The sequence below is a fragment of the Vidua chalybeata genome, chromosome 8, assembly GCF_026979565.1.
Source record: "Vidua chalybeata isolate OUT-0048 chromosome 8, bVidCha1 merged haplotype, whole genome shotgun sequence".
Lineage (NCBI taxonomy): Eukaryota > Metazoa > Chordata > Aves > Passeriformes > Viduidae > Vidua > Vidua chalybeata.
Window position 1 is genome coordinate 28,582,363 of NC_071537.1, and position 17,077 is coordinate 28,599,439.

Sequence of the window (17,077 nt, forward strand, 5' to 3'; positions counted from 1 at the left end):
CTATTCCCGAGCTGCCTATTTATAACTGTAGTTGCCCCAGGGCTGTGTTTCCATTTCTGATGGCAACCACTCAGCTCTTGGTTTCTTGCAGTGTTATTTATCTGTGGTGAGACCTCGTGAGTTGCTGGTGATCAGACGTTATCATGGGTCTTGTCTCTGTTTCAACCACAGCAGCAGCTTGGAGCTGCAGGAACTGGTTCCACACATTCCACTTTTTCTGGGTAGGAATCAGGATCTGCACTAGCATTAAAATAACCTCTTGATGTAGAGCTTGGCTCATAGCATGTGACAAGGATATATTAAGGCCATACGTTTCCAGAGCTGGCTTCAAGTGCCTGGCTGGGATGGGAATGCTGCCATCCAATTTACACTGAGCTTCCTCTCATTTAGCTTCCTGGGAAGAGGCAGCGACTGCTTGGAGAGAGCAGCGTGGATTAGAGGGCTGAAAGAATGTCAGTGCAAGTTAACATTTGCAGGAAATCTTGGGATTGAGACATTTGTCTCCCTTCTGGCAAAACCCCACCCAGTGGGAAGGAGACTATTTAGGTTGGATCAGTTTCTTTAAAAAGGTAAATCAAGAATGCTTACTTAACTTTTTGCTTAGTTCAGGCAGAGCTGAGTAGTGGGAAGGCTTCATTTTTGTGGAAAATAGCACTCATCCCGTCTGTAGTATAGTGACCATTCTGCTAAGGCAATGGAGTAATTCCAAGGATTTTTGGTTTTAATCATTTCATCTCCAGTTTCTCCTGTGCTGCTTCTGATACAATGGACACTATCTTGAGATTTTACCTGTAATATGAACTCTTAGTTGATAAAGTTCAGCTTTATGCCACTTTATTGCTATACTTAACACTTTGAGCAAGATCTCTTGCATTGTAAAGCAGTAGAGAAGGAGTGGTTTGTCACCACCATCTCAGTTGAGGGGCTCAGTGCTTTTCCTTCTGAGAGTTAAACCCTCCCTCAGAATAGAGGAGGGATTTCCTTCTCAGAAATGTTTGTACTTTTACCTTGGGGGGGAAAAATAATATAAAGGAGACAAATATGAGATTATACAACTCAAGAATATACACTGGTTTTCTGGCTTGTAAGGAGGAGAATTGCTGATTTTGGTTTCAGAGGAGAGTTGGATGCATATTGGTGTTTTGAACAGTGTTCTATGGGGCTTCATTTTTCAGTGATACTTCCCTTAATTTTTTGACATTACTTTTGTAATTCATTAATGCTGTACAGACAAACTTCTATAGATAATTTTTTTGCATGCTTAAATATTCCCCTTGGTTTTGACTACACTTTGTCATGTATTTAAAACAAAAGTGTTACCTGTGACCCTTGACTAGTATTTTCAATGAGGGTAAAAAAACCATTTAAATCAAGTGAAGGACTCCAGTGTTTCTCCATAGATAAGGGCATTTGATTGATTGATTTTTTTACTCTCACTTAACTTTATTTGCTGTATTTGTAAATTAAGTACAAAGTTCTGTAAACATTTTTGTTGCAGAAGGTTCACTTAATGCAGTTTTTGGATGAAGCAACAATACTGCAATATTTGCTTAAACAAGACCCTTGTTTTAAGAATCATCTTATTTCTTTTCAGGTGAATTGAAGGTTTAAAAAAAAAAGTTGCAGTGTTTATGTGCATATATACATTTGTTCTCATCCTTTCTAGGCTAAAAATCCCTTACTGGGAATGGAAACAATAAAAATTCCAAAGCCATATCCATATAGGCAGCTTTCCCAATTCCATCTTTAGTGATTTAGAGCTTTTATATACAGTCTGAAAGTTTCATTTTTAAAACTTGTGTCTTCTACTCTGCTGCCTTTATTGCTTTTATACATAATCTGTTCATTAGTTTTAGTATTAAAGTTTTGGTATACATTGACCAAAACCAAAACTGTACTGTGAATAAATACATTGCCTATGATGTTAACCTTGACCTCTAATTTTAGCTTCAGGACCTCTTTATCCTGCACATGCTTGCCTTAATTCTTGGTAAGTTCTTTAGGAATAGCTTGACATGACACTATGTAGCAGTATGCAGGTGGGAAGCAGGCAAGTTTTCCTTCTGTTCCCTTTTTATATGTCAATCAGAAACACATTATTTTAGCATTTAATAAAAACTTGAAATAAAAATCAGTTTAACAGAGATGGACAAGTGAGTAGGTGAAGATCAATTTCCTGTAGCATTGAAGCAAATGACTTGCAGTGGAAACACGAACAAAAACACATGGGAGTACTGATCCTTATCCATGCTGCTATTCCAGAGAGTAATATCTAAAATGATTTACATATTACCTTTTTGCAAGACAAATAAGACCAGGAAAGAAGGACTAGCTAAGCAGTGACCTTTTCTGAAAATGTGTCTGGGTTTCTGATAGTTGGACTATAAAATGGGAAAATGAGGAGCCCTGCCCTCTAAGACACACAGGCACTCGTGTCCTTATGTGCAGGAGGGCTCTGTTGTCCCACTGCTCCTTTCTGTACAGACACGCAAGTGGAGCTTGATCCTTGTCCTCCCTGTGCATCCTTTGGCTGTGTATTTTAAACAGATTGCACTTACCATGTGTGCTGTCAGTACTGACAGTCTGAAGTCAAAGCATTTTCTGTATTTTACGGTTTTAATTCTTGTTCTCTGCATAGGAGATGGATTTTTGTGCCACACAGGAGCACAAAATGGCAACTCTGGACAGTGTAGTCTGGAATGTGGGGCACCTGGGGCCATGTGCCATTGCTGCTTCTCAGGAACAGCCCCTCGTCCTTACCTGCAGAATTAGTGCTTACACAGTGGGGTCAGGCTGTACTGTCCAACTTTGGGTAGTAGCTGTGACAAACTGTGAATTCTTGATTGGAATTTCTTATTAGATCACCTCAGGGGAAACCAACCACAGCAGGGCTTGGGATGTGAATCCATTGCTGTACCCAGAATGTTGGCCCGACTTCCACAAGAGCTGCGTGCTTGCACCAGGCTTTGGGCTAAGTTTTGTAATCTGTTTTTTAACTCCTTATATTCCTCAAATTTCCTCACCAAACCAGTAGTCCTTGATGCTGCCCTGCTGATGTGCTCTGGCAATGCAAGTGCTTTCTCTGGCCTCACCAGTTTTGGAGTTTGAATTCCCAGTGGGTAACTTCACACAACCCTCTTTTGAGTCTTGTTCTTCTTTCCCATCCTTATTCTTGCCTTGCTTCCCCCAAACCGAAAAAATAACAAACCATTAAATATAATAATTTTGGTTCCAGCTGCACCCATTGCTGTGTTCTTGCTGCCAAAAGTCATGTTCAGGGATTAGTCATCCTCTGATTGTGCTGCATCACCTCTTATGCATTGCAAGAGGAAGAACTAAATATCACCCCATGCAGAATTTCACATGTCTGCTGTGACTCTTCAGGTCTTGTCCTATGGAAATATATTTTCCTTTAATTTTCATCTAAGTTATATTCCATGATTCAAATAAACCATAAGAATAAACTTGTTTATACAGCTGTAAATGCATACAAACTGAGGGGACTAAGACAACTTTTCTGAAAGCTGAAGATGCAAGATGAACATTTAAAGTCTGTGAAACTAGGTATTCCGAGACTAGGCATAACATCTTTATGGTGTAAAATGAGATTGTCTCCGAGTTACTTTCCCATGTGTCATTGAAGTCCAAACTGATTTGAATTTGTTCTTTTTCCACGCAAGTGAGGAAATCTCATTTAAGTGGGGAAAAGTGGAGAAGGAAGTCAGACTGGGAACTACAGAAAGCCACTAGTAGATGCAGATTCCTGTCTGACCCATTTTTCCTTTCACTGTGTTTAATACTTGAGGCAGAAAAGTCCAAGATGCCCAAATCCCAAAGGTGGGAAGGTCAGAAATAGGTATCTTACCAACACTAAATATAACTATATAACTATTTGATTTAATGTGCCTGCTTTAAATGAAGCAAGGACTGTTATATGTGTTGTTCTTGTTCATCCACTGTGTGTAAAATACTTCCTTTGAATTCTGAAATGCTTGTGGGCTTTGGGGGAGTTTTGTTTGGTTGGTTTTGTTGCATTTAGGACATTCCAGTTTCCATCCAAAATCAGCTAAACAAAAAAATACAGCATAAGAAAAAATAATTTCTTACTGTCTTAATGTAAAAACTCCCCAAAGTGCTTAAACTATAAACTTTTCAAGCTGGAATACAAGGAAGCCAAAAGCTTGTCTTCCAGCTGCCTCACAATTAGACTATTTTTTTTTTCTTGAAGGCCCAATGATTTGCAACTGGAGCCAATTTTTTCAGGGTCAGAGTACAGTCTGATTTGTTTTGTTGGTGTCTTCCAGTATCTTGTCCTCTTCTGTTTTTTCTCCACTGAGAATAGCTTACATATTTTGACTTGTAAACACTACAATTACACTTGAGGAAAGGGGAGGAAGGAAAGTTGTAGAAAGTCAATTTCTTAGGTTTTCCTTCATTTTGAGAAGAAGCATGAGGTTATTTGTTGGGGATAAACCTTGCTGACAGATATGCCTGATCCCTTTGGTCAGCTGATCCCTCAAGGCGAGGAGAGCACTGATCAGAACTCACTCTATCTCTTACTTTGTATGGAAATAAGGGAAGCTGTGCAGAGGTGCTGTTCTGCAGAGATCATGAACTCTGAGTCATTCCTAGGTTGAATATCCTCAAAATGTTATGTAACTCAAGTATTTAATACAATTGGAATGCATGTATTATAGCTGGAGCACTTGAGTTCTCTTTTTCATGTGAGAGCAGAACCCCTGTTCTCAGGGTATGTGGCATAATACTGTTTTCACTTATAAAGCAGTTCCATTGCAACATGCACTTGAGGTTGTCATGGAATTATTCCAGATTTTTCAGGAAAAAACCCCAACATCTTGGCACTTAAAATTGCCTAGGTTTGAATGATAAAGATGAAACAAAAAGTTGATGCAACAGTGATCTATGCAGCCTTCAATATCATCTTTACTGTCTTTTAACTACTCTCATAAAAGCTGAGTTCCAAGTTTTCCAGAGCTTTGTGACACTTTGCTGTTATAATAAACACATTACATAAATGGTAACTTAAATACAATTATAGTTTAAGAAGTAAGCAGTGTAGTTTAATTTTTTAAGTGTTTTTATGAAAGTCCTGATTTATTGTAACGTTACAGCCTGGAGTTGAAAGCCAGCACAGAACTGAGCATTTTGATACTTCAGTAAATGTACTTCATTTAAATGCATCTTGACTTTTTTTGCCTAACTGTCTAGGATAGGAGATAAACTTGTCTTTGTAGGGACCAAACTGAGTTATCTTTTTGGTCTAATGTGGCAATTTTTAACATTACAAAGAGCTTAAGGATAGTAGATGGCCAAATCTCAGTGACTGGCAGTCAGACTGCTTTTCCTTTGAAGATCTTACATGCATCTTTCTCATATGTCCCCAGAATGTGCAGCTGTGAAGTTGTGGGCTTTACTTTTATTTTAGTTTAGCATAAGAAACAGGGAGGATTTAATTTCTTTAAGGCAGAAGTCTCCAGCCTTTATTGAGCGGGTAAAGGGCTGATGGGATGTAGCACTTGCCTTGAATGACATGCATTCTTCTTCTGTCTCCTCTCCTGTGGTTCCTTTCATGTTGGATCTTCTATAACTCAATCCTGCACCATTTTTTTTTTTTTTGTTTTAGCATCTCCCTTTTCCTTTTAGCTAGTGCCTTCTAGTTTTTCTGTGCATTTCACTGCCTGTTGCACAATTAAAAAAAAAAATCCTCACCCAAAGCCTTTTATCAGAGATAAGTGAATTCTTTGAAACAGCTTTTTTTCACATCTGGATTGAAAAATAGTGAAAAGTATATGTATGTTGCTGGTAGAATTTCACCCTCCTGGAAATGTTTTATTTCAGCTGTAACTTATTATCCAATAGTGCTGAAACCAAAAATATAGTATAATGAAATCTGGCTGATGCTTTCAGTTTTTCCACATGGCATGCTAATCTGGAAGTTGTTGTGTGTCCCTGGGATTTGGATGTAGAAGATAAGAATTAGGAACTGTTAGAGAAATCTGTCTTAATTCTGAATTATACTGTTATGGAAAACTTACTAATATTGTAGCTGTTTTCTTAATGCATTACTTTTCTTCTTGGAAGTGGCTTTGCTAATTATTTTGTCATTTTGATTGTTTTCATTCCATCTTAAGTATGATGAGAGGTTTGAGCTCACCATGCTTGTTGATGAGATCTTGGTATAAAAGAGAAGTCCTTTAGTCTCAGTAGACATGCCCAGCATTTCTAGGAGCTGGATTTCCATTCATCTATCTGAAGTCTTTGGTGTCAAGCAGTTCCTTCTCCTTTGTTACAACTAGATGGGTTGGTGAAGCTCTGTAGCTCTGTGCCAGGATGAAATTTCAGTATAATCTGCCTGTAATAGGGCTGATGGAATTTTCACTCAGCTGAAGGCAGCAGCAGAATGAGAGCTGACACTGAGCTAAATGACTGCATGGTTTGCACAGTATAAGAGTGTGTGCATAGTTTTTCCTTCTTGGCTGGTTGGAGATGTACAGATAGGTTACACACTGTGTCATAATAAATAAATGCTGTCAAATGTCTGCTCTGACCTGCTAAATGGAAAAATAAAAATTCTGGAGTCTGGATAAGTTTATAATGAAAAGCTGCTTTTGGGTAAAGGTGAAGCAAACCAATATATTTTGACTTACGGAGACTCAAAAAGACATAACAGATTTAAATTTGATAGGCTTTACTTAAAAAGCATTTTAAGGTTACTGAAGAAATATTTGTGTTGAATTGTAAAGGTTTGAAATTCCCTCTAAGGTGGATGTGGAGTCTGCTGTAGCTATTAGTGGTCATTTGAACTTCATGGAAGCTGTCGAGCATCTTGCGTTTGCTCTGTGGAATTCTTTTGAATGATCAGAACTCAGCCACGCTTATTAACAGACAAAAGTTCTCAAGAAAACCAGAGAAGCAGTTAACGGCTTGTGCTATTTAAAAGTAATAATAATCACAGTTTTTAAAATGGTAAACATCGTATTTTCAGAAAATGAACGTATGCCTTAGCAGGAGAAAAAAAAATCCCTAATTTTTTGAAAATGCTTTCTTTTTTAATAGATTATGGAAGAAACAAATACACAGATTGCTTGGCCATCAAAGTTGAAGATCGGAGCAAAATCGAAAAAAGGTATTTTATTTTGTTCTTATTATGGGGTGGGATTCGTTGTTAGCATAGTAAAAACCACAGAATAAAGAATTGGATTTTTAGAGGGTCACACATCAATACTGGTCACTTCAAGTGTTTTTATTTCAGTCTGCTGTTTCTTATAGAAATTTCTTGTTGAAGTTATCTTGGCTTTATGTAGGTATTTGATACATAAACCCATTTTAAGGAGCTTGCAATTCTGTGAGTACTTTATTTAATCAATCCTGTTGTACTGTTGTATTAAGCATGTGTGCCTTCTGCTGTATGATTCTGTATCTAATCACAACAGTTTCTTTACAGCAGCCAAAGCCAGTGTTTCTGGTAACATTTTAGATGAGTGGGTGTTCTGTGGGGTTTTGTGTTTGTTTCTGTAGAGTACAAGATGAGTGTTGGCCAAGCCCAGCAGAACAGTAAATACTCATTGTGTCCCTGACAGGGACAGCCTGCACGCTTTTTTGGCTTCTCTAAGAAACCTAAGTGGAGCTGTTTCTTAGGAATGACCAGTATTATGTTTTAAATTATGCTTCTTTTGGAAGTCCAGCCTATTAGTGTGAGCTAAGCATACAGTCTGGAGCATCTGTCTTTGAAATAAACCCTCTTGTTTATTGTTGTTCTGTTCTTAAGGAGTCATAGCTGATTGAAAGCAACACTTAATTTATCTTCTGCATTAAAAAAATGGGATAGGGAACACTGCATGAGTTTCTGTCCAGGCTGATACATATTAAAAAACCAAGAAAGTGAACTCCAGATAATTTCTCTCTATGTTATATATAGAATGTACAGGGAGAGGTGTGGGCTAACCTTAGTAAATGAATAAGATCACTTGGAAAGAAAAATGATCTTTTTAGAAAGGTACAGGATTAATAAAATTTTTATGATGTAAAGTGAGATTGTATCAGAGGTACTTTCCCACATGGTATTAAAGTCCAAATTGATTTCATTTTTTCTTTTCCCCACTTTTATGGAAAAAGAATCTCACTTAAAGGGGGAGAATTGGGGAAGGAATTAAAACTGGGAAAAACACAGGTGTTATTTATGTAGGCATTAATATGTGGAAATAGCACAGTAATGCAGGAGTGACAAGGTGTCTGTGCAAACCTGGGGAATTCTGTGTACCCTCTCCTTGGGGTGCTGTGAACTGATGCACACCCAATGCTCCTCAGTAAGCTGAGGCACTAGGGTTTGTTTTTTTCTGAGGAGAGAAAAGAAGAAATTAAGTGGTGCCTGTAACTTTTTTTCCCCCTAATTTAAATGGCTTAGTTCTGAAGATGAAAAGCATGAATAAAAGGCCAAGAAAAGAGGGGTAAGAGAGGTGTTTGATTGGGTTTCTGCATTGGTACTTGGAAATGCAGCTTAAAAGTAAGTTAATTTAACCTATTTATTAGTGACCTCAAGTAGAAGATAATGTTGTGAAGGTTTATCAATACATGGAATGAATTTGAGTACCATGGGAAATAAAACAGCTTGGAGTTATGAGCTGATAAAACTAAAAATGGAGGAAAGGGAACACATATTACAGCTGGGCATACTGAATGTATCTGCAGTGGGAATGATTATCCTGGAAAGTCCTTGTGCCAAAAGAAACTTTAGATAGTGAGATAGTGATGGGCTGTAAACGAGACATTTTAGCAACATGCTAAACTATTAAAAAAAGTGTTTCAAATGCCTGTGGATTTCAAGGTGGCTCTAGAGTTAAGTCAGCTAAGTCTCTGGCCAGCCCTGGTGTGCTGGGCTGTGTGTATATACACCTAAGATAGTAAATTACAGCATGTGTACAAAGAACCCCTTAACCCTGAGGTTCCTATTTCTTGTGAAATAAGGTGTAGTTTATATGTTCTGTTTACACTTAATACCAATTGTTTGCAATTCTGTAACTTTCCATTTGCAGCTACAGCAGCTGTTTATATAGGGGTAAATATTCCAAGTGTTTAACATACTCAGCTTCACTTAATGACATTTTGTGATTGAGAGGAGAGCCTGCAATAAAAAACTGGCTGGCTCTCCAGGGACTTGAACTCAGAACATGCTATCTGTGCCTGCCTCCTTGGCTGGAGCTGAGTGCCTGAGTCATTCACGAGGGAGCAGCAGCTATGGATGGACAGTGCTTTACCCCAGCCCTACGCTGGACCCAGTCATCACCAAGACATCCCAGGTTTTTTTGTATAGTTTTGCAAAATAATATGCCTGCAGTTTCAGCAGCTTCACATCCTGTGTGTTGTGGCCTTAGGTCATTCACAGCTTTCCCCCCAGTATAGGGGAAAAACAGTCATTAGGAAAACATTGCTTTTCTTCCTGTGGTATTGGTCAATCTGTCATGGAGCACTCAGGGCTTAGTGGTATTGTTCTTCTCACTCTGTTGACAGTTTTAATTAGACACTACTGATACTAAATCAATAAGGACAGACCATGTTTTGTTTTGAATTGAAACACAAAGGTATTGAAATTTACAGCCAAGGTGTGCATAGTAAGATTCAGCAAGAATAAATTCTGTACAAGATCCAGAATATTTTCTTGATCTTTTAGAAAAAAATGTGCTGTAGTGAAGCTGAAGCACCAAGAAAAGATGACTTGTGAACCTCTGTATAATTTCTTTTCTGTTACATGGATTATAACTTTTAAATTGATGAGTCCAAAATTCTATATTTTAAGTATCATAATGGTAATTCATTAACTTACACTTGATAAATATTTTCTGATGGGTTTTTTGAATTGCAAAAGACTAATGTCTGAATTTAGCATAAGCAGATTTTAAAAATTTGCTAATTCAAATTCATCATTTAATATCTGTTTTCTAAAACACCTCATCACAAAGCTAAATTAAAAAAAAAATTATCAACTCTCAACAGTTTCATAAGGGCAAAACAGGAATTTCCTGGTTTTAATGAACACCAGATGCTGTAGCCTTACTCTAGTGATGAGGAGGGTTAAAGTATTTTGGAATAAATGTTTAGAAAACACACAAACATATAAATCTTCCACAGCATCTTAAAGCAAGCCATTTATTCGGGTTGCCAAAGAGATCCCATAACATTAAGGATTTAGGGAGGAAAGTGAACAATTTAAAGCACTTCATGACTGATTCCATCAGTAATGAAAGAATTGGCACTGGCACGGTTTGCTCTGCATTGCACTGGTGCTATAGAGCTCAACGTGTATCAAAGCCTCATGTTCTGGAGGTCTGGGATCTTCTCTAGTCTGGTGAATGAAAGACCAAATTGAGAGACAGTAACTTTGGCTCTCAACATGCTTTTTCACTCTGTTGTAGTTACTGTTCCTTTGGAATGCTGTTAATTGTCTTTTAAAGATTTATTCAGTGGTATGAAAGCGTGAGTAGGTTGCCAAATCCTAAATGATCAGATGCTGTAGTTCCACAAACATGTTTCAAACAGGCATAAGATAATGGGATTTTCCCTCTCCCTTTCTGAAATACTGACATGTCTTGTTCTTGTTGTCCAGCCCTTTCTGCTGTGCTGTCATTGGTGCTCGTGTGGGGGACTAGGGTGGCTGTTCCTAAAATCTAGCCATGGATAATTTTTACTTTTGGAGAGGGGGTGTTCTTGTTCATTTGCTAGGTGTCTGAATCCTAACTGTGCATGCTTATATGTTTTCCCATCTGTTTATATGGAACTGGAATGCTTAATGCCTTGGGAGCAGGTGAATGTCATGTTAACCAGCAGCAGTGCTTGTGGATGGGTGTTCTTTAGAAAATGGATATATGGGAGTTCAGATTTCACCTATATTCCTTACTCCTTTTTAATCCTAGATTCTCCCCCCCCATACCCCCGTGTCCATTTGCATTCCAACAGCCCTAAAGAGTTGTGGGATGTGTGTGCTCAGAATGCAGCTTGAAACAGCTTTTGGGGAACATCCACCATAAGACTCCCTGCAGCTCTTGGAAACTTAGTAGCTCTAAGCAGGAAGATGGTCAGAGTTGGAGCAGGGAAATTTTGGGAAGTTAAAAGTTGAAAAAGATGGTAAGGGGAAATGCAAGATAAATCGAACTTGCAGAGCAGGTGGAACTCTGGGGTCTCTTCCAACATTCACTTTTATAAAGGAATTCTCTTGCTCTTCTTTCTTCCTCTTACTCCCATATTTTCATTCCTCTTACATTTTCTTCAGTCTTCAGCTCTTTTTTATCTGTATCATATCTTGAAATTACCAATTTCTTTTCTTTCTCCCTTGAGCTGCTGTTACTTTATTTTACCTCTTCTCTTATTTGCTGTTTCTGGCTTTGTGACTTTTTGTTTTGCTTTTTTTTGTTGTTTTTCCTCTCTTATCACTGATGCATTTTAAGTTGGTCAATAAAAATCTAGTCCATGTTCTGTTTGTACTTTTTTTTCATTTGATTTTACTTTTTACCAATTCTTTTATCTTTTTTTTAATAACTTCAGAAAATTTAAACTAGCTTCTGTTATCCAAGCATTTCCGACATGCTGTTTTTCATTAGCATATCTCCAACACAAGTATAGAGCATGCTAAATTCATATCCAAGGAGAAATAGCAAGAAACATAATGGTACTGAAGGCACTGGAAGGAGGGCAGCAATAACTGGCATTGGGCACTGCTGGCATTCATTGCCTGGCAGTTTGGTTTCATTATTTTTCATTAAACTTTGTCTTTTGCAAATTATCTTGCAAGCCAAGTGCAACTGTTTCCCTCTTTGCATCCTGAGCTGTGAAGGTAACATGCACAGTGAAGTTAGTAACTGTAATACCATGCTTGAGGCAAATAACCAGAGATACTTCAACCAAATTAGTAAAACCTCACTCTCGGTTATTGGAATGTTGTTTAGGTACAAGGGGAGCATTCTGCCTGTTTCAGGAGGCGTTGTGATAAAAGGTAGAGCCTCCTCTTTTGTTAAAACAAATGTCACGCTTAGCAAACTCAAGGCCAAACTTGTGAGTTACTGCCTTAGATAGCTAGAGTAAGCTAAAATGTTTGTCCTTTCAGACCTTTAAATCAACTTTCAGTTGCTTCCCAGTCCTGTGGTAGAAGCTGAAGTTTATATTTTCAGATGAAACAGGGAGGGAGAGAACAAAGAACTGCGGTGTCAGGCTGTGTAGCCTTAGGAAAGCATGCAAATAAAATGCGAGGTTATTTCTTCTTTTGCCATAGGCTTTCTGATAAATCTGATTTTAGGCTTTTTAGATATTTTTCTTTTCAAAAATACCTAATTCTCTCAAATCACTTTGTCAATACAATCTTTTTTGAAAGGAGTGTGAACTGCTTTTAAAGCTAAACTTCTAGCAGTAAAATAGCCCAGAATTTTATTCATTTGATCTATGAGTAGTTCGGAGTTGTGCCTGCCAGTTCAGCGTCCCATTGCGAGCACTTCATCATTTACACACGTGTTCCATGGAGGCATTACATCACTGCTTAAAACACAAGTGCATCATAAGTTATGCAGTATTGCTCTTTGTGCTGCAGCTGAGCTGAATCCCACATTTGTACAAAGAAGAGACTGCCATGCAGAAATTCCACACTGCAGAAAAACCCACCTCAGATTAGTGGATGTGAGTAGGACTTTGTCAATGCTTCTGTCCAAACCTAGTGTTTTATTATTAAATATGATAATGGAAGAGTTAATAACCCTCCACAGCAGTATTATCTAGGAGTCTTGTGAACTTTAAACATTTCTGTAACCTCTCGTAGCATATCTGGAAGTCTCTAGAGTTTCCTTCCCCCGAGAAAACACCCAGCCAACCAAAAAGAACAACCTTAAAACCTCCACCAAACCAAAACACCCCTCAGCAACCAAAGGGCTCAATGACACAGATGTTGAGAAACTTTGAGTAGAGGAAAAAGTACTTGTGTGGTGTCAAGGGGGTTTGGGCCCTTGCTTCAGGACAGTCTCATTGCATTGCTGATATTTTGTAGTAAATGCAAAGTTTGGTGGAATGAATAGATTTCTCTGCTTTCAGTTATCGCTGGGATTGCTGAAATACTGAAAGGGTGTTGGTCTAGGCCACTAGATTTACATTACATACCTAATCTTTTTTAAATACCAGGCATCTTGGTGTTCTTCACATGCTGGCATGTCTGCAAAGTGCAGTTATATAACCTAAAAATTTCTCCAAGAAATTAGCCAAGTCCTCGTTCAGTCAAATAAACATAAGAGCAACTAGAAAATGCCTAATAGTTTAGGCTATTTGCTTCTTTGTCTTATGTAACTCCTAAGCAGGTAATGCTGTGCTCTGTGTGGTTGTGTGCATATCTTCACTGAAGGAGTGGTGAAGAATTGGGAAATTGGAACAGGGAAGTGACGGAGTTGCCATCCGTGGAAATGTTCAAAAAAACCCAAGCAGTCATGGCACTCACTGCCATGGCTAAATTGACAAGGTGGTGTTCAGTCAAAGGTTGGACTTCATGATCTTGGAGGTCTTTTCCAGCCTTAAAGATCCTGTGATTCTACACACAATAATGACTGTTAGGATCGCCTTATTCTTTTAGTCTTTGGTGTTTTCCTTTTTTTATGGCTCTACATATATGTTCCTCTTTTTTGATATAGTTGCAGCCATAACAGAGATTTTTAGTGATTTCCTTAAATGACTTCCTTCTTCTAGGCCAAAGAGGCATTAGTTAATTGTTTTCCTTTTTCATGTTGTATATATCTTATGCCTGATTTTAATTTTGTTAAAAAGTGATTTGGAACTAGCTGTGTTGTGGAAAAACCGCAGGAATTAAAGGTTGTGGATTTTGGAGATGATTTAATTTGCATGAAAACATTTTCTTACAGAAGCTGCCTTTCTTAGTTACAGTTGATGTGTTCTTAATTCTTTCAATATAGAAGTGAATTCTGCTACTTTTCTAAAGACTATGCCCATGTAAATTGCGGGGTAAAAGTACTTATGTTATTGGGATTAAAAGTCCTCCTATAATTTCATTCACTTCTAAAACTGCAATCTTTTCATTTGTAGCCATATATAACCTCTAAAAGTGTGTTAAATGTTGTTAATAATAGGAAGCAGAACTTCATGTGCTGGAATTGCTTGTGTGCCTGCACTACTTACCTGTGTTGCTGATTTATCAATCTGAAAGGAAAACACTCTTTACTGTAAACTACTGTAGAAGGAATTGATGTTTTGTGTTTCTTTAAATGCAACAAGGCACTGAGTTTACGTTGCACCTAATGTCTTAAAAGCTGAATCAGCCCCACCTGGGAAGGTCACACAGCATCCCAGGACTACCAAGTGCTGCTCATGAACCAGGGACTCTCAGTTGTTTTGCATAGGTTGGGTCAGCTCCTGCTCTCGACCTACTTTCATATCTTTGTGTGCTGTTTCTAGTTACAATAAAACCCCAAAACCACACCTGACTGAGTGAATGTAGGATATAATCAACTAATTTGCCTACCTTAAATTCAGTGCTATGAATAGCCACGTAATTGGTTTAGAGCCTTAAGCTCTAATTTAAGAAAAGGGGTAGGGGAATTAATCAGGCCATTGGAAACCTGCAGTGATATGTGGAGCTTTTCTGACAAACTTGAGCTTCTCACCCACTAAGATACTTTTGAAAATTGTGCCAACTGGAAGGCTGTACCCTAACTCTTGCTAGGAACCAAACGTGTATGGAGTGATGACTCTTCCTGTTCCTGGTCTTTAGCTAGGGATGAAGGGATGTAGAGGGATGGAGAGAAGAGAGCATCTAAACCTCTGCAGTGCCTGGATGCTTAAGCACTTGAAAACAGAGGTAACTTCTGTATTGGCCTATTTTCAAGGTTTAACTTGTTTAGTCCCAGCGCTGATTTCAGTATGCACATCAACAGAAGTGTTGGCTCAACTTGTAACTTGGCCCACTGTGTAACCAAGTCATTCTTACAGAGAAAGTAATGTACTTCATCCCAGCTGGAGCTCTGCCAGCCACTCAGAGCCTGCTGCTGCTCCAGTGCCTTCCCTTGCTCATGTGGCTCCCCACCCTTAAAGTCAAGGAAATAGTTCCCTGTCCACACCTGGTGCAGTGAGGCGAGGGAGGTGGTGGTTTGATGGCTGCTGTGGGCACCTGTTCCCTCAGGAGAGGAGCTTTTCACCTGGTTACACAGTGGGCAACAGAAAGGTGCTGCAAGATGGGCTTTGGAGTTCACTTCATGAGTCTTTCCCAGCTGCAAATGGAAAGGGGATCCCAGTGCACCAGTTTGAGACACCTTCATGTAAGAGCAGTAGGCACAATGGGTTTTGATCACCCAATCCCAGGACAGCCTTATTCCACATGTTGTGAATAATGATAAAGGTGCACTCGCTTGTGCCTTTTCCAAGCACTTGCAAAGGCAAGACGGGTAACTACTTCTGCTAGAAACAAAATCAGGGGAGACATGATTGTTTTCAGAGCTGGCAAACAGCACAATTGTGGTCTTCCCTCTCTCCCCTGCCTTGCTGCGTGCTTCCAGCCTGTGCCCTGCCTCCATAGCTCCCTGCTAGGCAGCTCAGCCCTGCAGCCTGGCATGCCCTGGTGCCAGTCCCACTGATGCAGGGGGCATTCAGGGCCACTGGGGTGTGGGGGCCAGTGCTCTTTTGTCAGCAGAATTTTTCCTAAAGCTGCTTAATTTTGGTTCCCAAGGTGTAAAGTTGTGGGTCTGACCTTATACCAGTTCAGTAAAGATTTTCTCAAAAATCTTGGCATTTAAATGCCTTTTCCTTGTTGGTGCCCATGACAACAGAACCATTGGTTTGGGTATTCTGTGTCAGCTCTCTGTGTGTTCAGCAAAATTCCTTTGCAGCTCTTATTTGACTTCACTAAAAACAGGAAAAAAGATTCTCCCTATTATGCAATTGTCCAGCTAAGGACTGTGTATATAAGTAGATTTCTTAAAAAAAAATTCTGCTCATATCTTTGAAGTAGATGAATTGCACATATGATTCTGCAATGGAATTGAGAGTTGCCTATGCCAGGAGATAAAGGGTGCTCTGCAATTTTTCTTGAGAATGCTGGCAGTGTTTGGGGAGGGGGGAATAACATGGTTTCTTATCTATGCAGTTGCTTCATAAAATAAAATTTCAGTCAGATCTGGCACATGGTCTCAGAAATTGCAAGTTTTTTCTGTTCTTTAGAGTGGCATTAAACTTATTTTTGTACTTGACCTTGTTGCAGCAAAACCAATGCTATTTGTATTAGTTTAGTACTTTTTCCTTTAGAGAAGAGATTGTTCATCCTCTCGAGTATTTTTCATGAGAGAAGATGAACTCTTGGTTTTAAGTGCCCATACTTAAGTGCTCGTACATTTTGTTCTTTTGTCACCATGTGCTTTTTCTTGGGTTTGGTTGGAGAAGTGTTAAAAAAAGGGCAAGTGACATGTTTCATTTTTTTTTGAGTATGACATACTCCTGCTACCATGTGTTTCAATCCTAATAGTTGAAAAGGCATAAAGGGATGCTGAGAAGTTCTTGCTACCAAAATAATGCATTACTGTATGAAAATATCTGACACTAATATAAATAACTGAGGGTGCTCATTTCAACACACCAATTATGCATTAAGCACAATTGAGCATTGTTCAGTGAGTGGCAATGATATGTCAGGTTAGTAAACAGGATTTGAATTCTTGTTTTGATTTGGAACAAAAAATGGCTTGAGTGGAGGAGGCCAGAACCCTCCAGCTCTCAAAAGCACAGAGAAACAAAGATGCATGACAGAAATCTACTTAAGAGTCTCGTCACAGTTTGAAGGGAAAAAGATCGTATGACCTTGAATATTACTGGTGAGAACACTACATTTTTATACTTCGAAGCAATTATACCTAATGTGTGATATTCTGTTGCTGACCAAAAGAATTATAGTCTTTCTAGTTTCTTGAAACAGTGTTTCTGTAACTTCCCGAAGAGCCTTTCCTGGGGACTGGAGCATTTGCAGGTAGGGCTGGATACTGCATTCCCTGCTCCAACCCTGATTAAGTCCTATAAACCTTCTGAAATTACAGGC

General features: G+C 38.8%; 1 protein-coding gene across 2 annotated transcripts in view; it reads left to right on the forward strand.

The window, feature by feature from the left end:
• Positions 1–17,077, forward strand: part of BICC1 (BicC family RNA binding protein 1) — a 90,525-nt gene that overhangs the window by 37,854 nt on the left and 35,594 nt on the right. For both annotated transcript variants that reach the window (XM_053948759.1, XM_053948762.1), the window contains exon 3: positions 7,078–7,147. In XM_053948759.1, the coding sequence (XP_053804734.1) occupies positions 7,078–7,147 (70 nt within the window). The remainder of the gene's footprint in view (positions 1–7,077; positions 7,148–17,077) is intronic.